This window comes from Wasmannia auropunctata, unplaced genomic scaffold (genome assembly GCF_000956235.1).
Source record: "Wasmannia auropunctata unplaced genomic scaffold, wasmannia.A_1.0 LD335994.1, whole genome shotgun sequence".
Taxonomy (NCBI): Eukaryota; Metazoa; Arthropoda; class Insecta; order Hymenoptera; family Formicidae; genus Wasmannia; species Wasmannia auropunctata.
Window position 1 is genome coordinate 1,123,633 of NW_012026896.1, and position 7,638 is coordinate 1,131,270.

Sequence of the window (7,638 nt, forward strand, 5' to 3'; positions counted from 1 at the left end):
CGATTACGAGATGCGGAAGCAAGCCGTTCAAACGTTCAACGAACAGAATCGTTGGAAGAAAAAGGGCATCGCCCTGGTGACAATGAGGTTCCCAATAAAATTCATAGGACAATTCAACGCGTTAGTGTCGGTCTGCCCTCGCGACGGTTCGGTTTGCGTGACGCATGGCGGAATCGAGATGGGTCAAGGTATAAATGTCAAGGTATGAAAATGTAATACAATCAAATTCTTTCATTCTACTGTTGAGTGATCGATAAGCTGGCGGACAAATGAAAATTAATTAGAAAAAAATCCATTTCGATAAAATTAATATTTAGATATTTTGAAAATTAAGACTGGAATTATGGAATTTGCTATTTCCAAGACTTTTTGCATGTTTCTTCCTATTCTGGATATATATTTTTTATATTTTAAATAAAAATTGATTATTGTGTAGACTGATTTAAATTGAAAGAAATTTCTATTTAATAAAAATAAAAGGCTACATAGTTCTAATTATTTAAAATTAATTCTTGTATTAGATCGCTCAAATAGCAGCACGTACATTGAAGATCGATCTCGAATTAATCTCCGTTAAACCAAGCAATACTTTAGCAACACCGAACAATGCAGTTACAGGAGGCAGCATTACTACCGAATCCTGCGGTTACGTAAGAATTAAATTCAATTCGCCTTTAATACTTCAAAAAACTGTATATTATATACAGAACATCAAATTTAATAATCGAATTGCGTTTATTATAGGCAACGGTCCAAGCTTGCAATGAAATTTTAAAGAGACTCGAACCGATAAGAAAAGAAATGAATAATCCGAGTTGGAAAGAACTTGTTTTTAAGGCGTATCAACAGGACATTGATTTATGCGCACGTTACATGTAAATGTCGTATTTGGCGTACTAATTATAGATATAATATATGAAAAATCGTTATAAAGCATTTCAATATGTTTCCAAAGATATTGTACTTTTACTTTGTAAAAAAATTGTTATCTTTTGTTTTTAATAAGTAGATGATAAAAAATAAAATTTAAATATTCCATTCGCATTTCTCATAATTAAACATATTTAACACATGCTTTTGGTACGATTTCGATATAAAAATATAGATTAAAATTGTTTACTTCTTAAAATAGTACGAGACAATTTTTGATTAGTATACAAGTCATCAATTATTATATATTACACTTACCTTGGCAGGAAGGATACGAAGAATCTGGAGTCTTATGGCGTTTACGGCGTCACTATCGCCGAAGTGGAGATCGATGTGTTGACCGGCCAGCACCTCATCAGAAGAGTTGATTTGATGGAAGACGCGGGTGTCGCCTTGAATCAGGACATCGATGTTGGTCAGGTGGAGGGAGCTTTCGTGATGGGAATAGGATACTGGACTTCTGAGGATCTGGTATACGACCCTAAAACAGGAGTATTAACGAATGATCGAACATGGGTATGTTTTCATCAAATTTGGGTCAAGCTAATATTGCTTAAATGCAACTGCTCCAATTCCGAGATATCCTAGAAACCTGTAAGTAATTAAATTATCTAAAATATATTCTATTTTTCTCATAGAATTATAAACCGCCAGGAGCAAAGGATATTCCTGAAGATTTCCGCGTGTCTTTACGCAAAAATTCGCAAAACCCAGTTGGTCTATTTGGTTCAAAAGGTAAGATCGAAAATCCTATGAAGCCTTTCATTCGATTCATACTTATGTTTAATTGAAGAAATTTTGTCAATTTTCTTGCAAAAATTTCCTATAAATGTTTAATAAGGTTACAAAGTTTACGTTTTATTAAATCATAATTCAATTTAAATAAGTTAAATAAAATTAAAAAGAAATTTAATAAAAATAAAAAAAGAATCTGTCTAGCATAAGAGCTATCAAATTTGAAAGAATTGAAAGATCAATTGTTGATTAATCGTGAAAATTTTTACGCAGCTACCGGTGAACCAGCGATTTGTATGAGTTGCGTAATTAAGTTCGCTATTCGCAATGCGTTGGATTCTGCTAGGGCGGAAGCGGGAAATACGGATGAATGGTATCGAATGGGTAAGTGTTAAGCAAAAATATGTAAAACATACTTGCCAATGTATACAATATGAATCACCTAATTTTGTGGCCTCAATTAACTTCTAAATTTCGGAATAAGTGCCAATCATAGTTGTTATCATACTTCGAGTAGTACTAAAAAAAATAGTAAAAAAGAATTGTAGAATTAAAAAAATTATTTTAATTAATAAATTATTTTAATTCCACAATTTGGTTTTACTATTTCTTTGAAATTATAATACGAAGTCTGTATTGTCTCAATTGATATTATGTTACGCAATGTATTATTCAAAGCCAGACAACAAACATACATTTAATTATTTTTGTTTGTAGTAGAAAAGTTACAAATGTTATACCACATAGAATTAGGTAACTCAGAGATTCTTTAAAAATTTCTTTTTTAAAAATTAATGTGCAAATTCTCCTATAAATTATTATTATAATGTATATTCATTTACGATTTATAATTTTTTCAGATGCACCATATACCAACGAACGTATACTTTTAAACAGTTTAACCAACAAGGATAACATGGTGCTTTAAAACGAAAAATAAGATTCATTTACGAATGATCAGATGTTTACAATAATGTATTGTAGTACTCATTGTAGTACTTATTTGTTTTTTGATCGCTTCCTAACTGAAATAATAAATTTAGAGATCGGAAGATAATTTATCTATACGTTTTGCTAACACAAAAGGTTTCGAGGATAATAATGGAATCATGATAATTCGAATTAATTAACAGGCTCTTAACATAACTAATGTACAACTTCTGTTTTTATGGTAAATAATTTCAATAAATATTCTCTATTAAATGCCACTAATATGCTACATAGTAAATATTACAACAACATATCTGCAGTGTGTAATTGACATTAATGATAATATAATATAAAGTATATCACAAATAATATTCGTAAATAATAATTCAATATAAGTATATATTATCTCTCGAGAGAGAGAATCTACAGCAACGATTATTACCATTACATACGCAGACATCAAACGTTAAACATTGTTTGACATCGTTTGACATTATTTGCAACTTAAGGGTGGATGAGGAAGGATGGTATAAAAACGAAAACAGAACGAAACGAGATTATGGCATGCTAGAAGTTTGATTCGCAAAAATTAATCGACGTACCGTGCCTTGCCGCGAGATAGGAGGAAAAACGCTTCTCTGGAATGTGTACTTTCCGCAACGCCATTCTCAAGACGTCCCGTTTCACACGACATAACGTTACCTTATGCTATTCGCGTTGCGCGCTTCACGCAATAAGTACAAAACATGACAAACTTAACTTTGGCGCGCGCGGCCTCAATAATTAAAAACTCCCGGAGCGCGTATAACGAATACACCGAGCTTTCAAGCGTAAATAACGAATATCGGAAAACCGATGTAATCTGGGAGAGACCGAGTCGCAATGCTGCAACGTGGAACGTATCTCATTACGTTCCTCTAAAACGAGTAAAGATGGGGATCATCCTCAGACGACCATCCGCAGCATCCGATATCTGAATTTTCCGGGATTAGATCGGTTTTTTTCTCTACGATAAATAAATTCCACGTAGCGAGAGCCTGCACTTCTCGATCTTTATCGCTGCCCTCTGCCGAGTTTTCCCTCGATAACACGCCACGTAGGGAGTGAGTAAGCGGAATAAGACTCTTCAAGTTGAACCCCTCCAACGCTTTCGGAAGCAAAACCGTCTCTCCTCGCATATATGCCTCTCTAAATCCGATAAATCGGTCGCGAATTATATACCTTAAACGTTGGGTATATTATAGAAAGTAGAGCAGTTCCTTTCATTTCATTGTTTTGAACGCAGGATAAGGATATATTTCGTGCTTGCTCCTGATCATTATCAAGCACATGTTTGCGTGTGTTCGAACGTGAAAGCAGGCAACCGCATATGACGACTACAGTCGTCCAATTCGGACGAGATAATAGCGAAGCAAAATGCCTCAATATGTTTTAATCCCGAAGAAACGTTCTTTTTTTCTCCTAAATTAGTCCACTTGTGGAACAATTATATTACAAAAAAACCAATATTGCATTAGAAACAATACTACAACAATCAACAAAATTGCATCTTTGTTATTTACTCGATTTTTATAGAATCATAGGATGACATTTCAAATCTTGCAACGAATATGAATTTGGAATAATTATTGGAATAGATTATTATTTCCCAAATCCAGAATCTAATTAAATACAGTCTTATTCTTATTGCATAATTTTTTGCAAAAAGAAATTCATGAGTAATGTAAACATGAGCGTGAGTAATGTATATGCATGGAAAGGGAAAAGTGGACGCTTGTTCCGTTCTCTAAAATTTTAGCAATAAGAAACAATTAAATTATGAAAATTATTTAATTGTCATACACTGGCGAAAAAAAAGAAGTTAAAAAATGCGATATTGAGAAAGTTCGATAAAAATCCTCGACGACTGATTTTAACATAAGTATTTTAATAAGTTTTGTGCAATAAATGTTTGCTTCCCTTCAACTTCAACTTCAACAATAAAATGGCACGGGGCTTGTAGAGAGCCGATACGGCTAGTGTCACAATCAAATGTAGCCCGTAGGCATGTAATCAAAATCTTTAAGTGTAATCGAAAAAATATAGGCAACAGGTATGTTCATCAAGTTGGTCGATGAGCACAAAGCGGCATGCAAGTCCGCTCTAGAACCGTTCAAAGAATTTTGTGCACTACTCGGATCGAAGCGGAACATGTCCGTCCCGACCGAGTCGTCTAGCAAGTCTTTGCCTCCCCTCTCTCTGACTGGAAGCCTGAGTACGATTATAAGTACAACTGTTTCTCCACATTAGAACTAGTTAAACTTCTTGAAGTACAGTAAATTGTAATTTTACAACGTCGACACGGCTTACGAGTGAAAATGGAAACAGCAGTAGTGTAAGTCTTTGATAAGTATAGTGTGCGAAAATTATTACAACGTAAGTATGGCAAATAAAGCCAAATTTCTTTTCGAATTTAACTATTTACTATTCGTATTGTATATTGTTTAGTATAAAAATAAAAAAATTTTAGAATATTTAACCTACTTTTCCATACTTAACGTTACTGATAACGTTAAAATGCAATCCAATTATCATTCTAATTTGTATTTAGTCCAGAAGAATTTAAACCCAGAAGAAACGCTATTCACTTTAAAATTAATGGAAAACCGCATGTCGGTACGTATTTTTTATATACGATATATAAACAATATAAAAGAAAAAAAAATTTCTCAACATAATTAAAATGCAAAATAATTTAAATTATATAATAGTAAAAAGATCTAGTATTCAAGTATTTTATAAAAACTTAATTACAATATTAAAAACTATAGAATTTTTATCAATTATCACAAAAATCATTACATTCAACTGTAAAAATTAATTAAATTGCAAATTATATTACAAAATCTAGTTATAAAATTTTAACTATAATAGTGAGTTTAGGAATATATGTTATAACAATGAGTTATAATTTTTGTGTCGATTTTATGATTACAAAATAATTTCTAGTACCAGGATGCGTATCGATACCGATTGACACGTCCCTCAACGTCTACATTCGTGATTATGCGAAACTTCGCGGCACAAAAGCCATGTGCCACGAGGGTGGCTGCGGCGTTTGTATCGTGGCTGTAAAAATCAAGGGCAAGACAATAGCTGTAAATTCCTGTCTTGTACCAGTATTTATCTGCGATGGGTATGTGTATATTATTATTAATAGAAAAATTACACGGTAAAATTTAATTTCAAAGAAAATAACAGGAATTTTTTTTCTAAAGTTATAAATCTGTTATTTTTTTCCATCAGAAATCAGAAATCTTAGAGGCTTTAAAACTTTCATATATACATGCTTATTTTTTCAATTTCTTCCAAACTTTCTTTTATAAACTTTCTGTTAATATTAGTTATGTTTCATACATCTATTAAATAAGTCGCTATTATTACGTACACAGATGGGCTATTCGCACAGTTGAAGGTTTAGGTAACAAACAAGATGGTTATCATACAATTCAAGCAACCCTTGCTCAAAAAAATGGGTCGCAATGCGGATATTGTTCTCCCGGCATGGTGATGAATTTATACAGGTATGCATCCGGCAAAAAAATTAATTAATTCATGAAGAAACATTTTGAACGTATCCAATTTTCTCGCAATAAATTAAATCTTTCTAGCATATTTTCGGCTTTATAATTTTTTATGTAAAAACATAAAATCATGTCGCTATGTTATTGAACTGAAGCAAAGATATCATAAATTTATATCGCATATTCAGAAGCGTATACAATAAAACTGTATTAATGTATTTATAATTTGCAGTCTCGTGAATGACAAAAAATTGTCTATGCAGCAAATCGAAAATTCGTTCGGTGGTAACATGTGTCGATGTACTGGATATCGTTCAATTTTGGATGCGTTCAAGGGATTTGCCAGCGATGCACCCCCATCAATGGTGAAAGAGATACACGACATTGAGGTGCTCGCGTGTGAAAAATTTCACTTTTATGCCAAAAATTTTATTCTTATTTCAACATTTATTTTATTTCTCAAAGAAAAGAAGTTTTATTTTGCTGCTCTAATAATATAATCATTATTATTTGTAACTCTAAAAAATTCACTCTATCTTTTGTTTAACGTTCCTATTGTAAGTACTTATAACAAAAGTATGCTTCGTAGGAGCTATACAAAATCAAAGTCTGCCCGAAATCCGGAATGCCGTGTACAGATAGCTGCAATGAACAATCTTCCGATGAATACACAATGTTGGATATGAAATTAGTGAATGCTGACTTTTACAAAGTTTACTCGATCAATGATTTATTCGCAATATTTCGACAGAGACCGAAAGCCACGTATATATTACATGGAGGAAATACTGCACACGGTAATTTGCTTCTTTTTAAACGATAAAGGTTTCTAAGTGATCTAAATTTATGCATGACGTTCAAGTGACTATTCTTTATCTACTTTGGTATACTTTTTCCAAGTATCTGAATATCACTTTCTAGCACATGCATTAAAAAGTACTATTCAAACTGCATTTTTATCGCTATTTTGAAGTTCAGATAAATAAATTTCAGATAAATCAATCTCTCATCAAAATACTTACTTTAAAAGCCAAGACCTAATAGTAAAATAAAAGCGCATTGATATTTATATAAAAAGTCAGTTAAATGAAAGATTTGCCATTTCAATGAAAAGTCTATATACATATTTTACTTGGATTACATTACTTTTCAACAATTAAATGTGTTGTTAAAAAATATAGTTTTATTATCATAATTTTCTTAAAAATAATAATGATATCTCATTATATCAGAATCAGTAAAATTTTATTGAAACAAAAATTTCAATCAATCTACAATTTTACAATATTAATAATCCTTACAATAAAACTATATTTATTAAATATAACACTTGGCAGACTATTAAAACCCTAATTTTGCAGGTGTTTATCGCTCGGGCAAATATGATCTTTACATTGATATAAACGACATCCCGGACTTGCGTCGTATCGAAAAAACTAACGAGTCCCTGACTCTGGGCGGAGGTGTGTCTCTCACCACG

General features: G+C 32.1%; 1 protein-coding gene across 3 annotated transcripts in view; it reads left to right on the top strand.

Moving 5' to 3' along the window:
- The window catches only part of LOC105453842 (xanthine dehydrogenase 1-like), a 38,037-nt gene that overhangs the window by 21,737 nt on the left and 8,662 nt on the right, over positions 1–7,638 (top strand). Inside the window, exons 17-20 of one of the 3 annotated variants that reach the window (XM_011696081.1) lie at positions 1,351–1,446; positions 1,569–1,665; positions 1,939–2,049; positions 2,526–2,877. In XM_011696081.1, the coding sequence (XP_011694383.1) occupies positions 1,351–1,446; positions 1,569–1,665; positions 1,939–2,049; positions 2,526–2,593 (372 nt within the window). In that variant the 3' untranslated portion in view covers positions 2,594–2,877. Of the gene's footprint in view, positions 1–137; positions 203–1,350; positions 1,447–1,568; positions 1,666–1,938; positions 2,050–2,525; positions 2,878–7,638 lie in introns of those variants that run through there. The other 2 variants (XM_011696082.1, XM_011696083.1) reach the window with 2 other exon arrangements.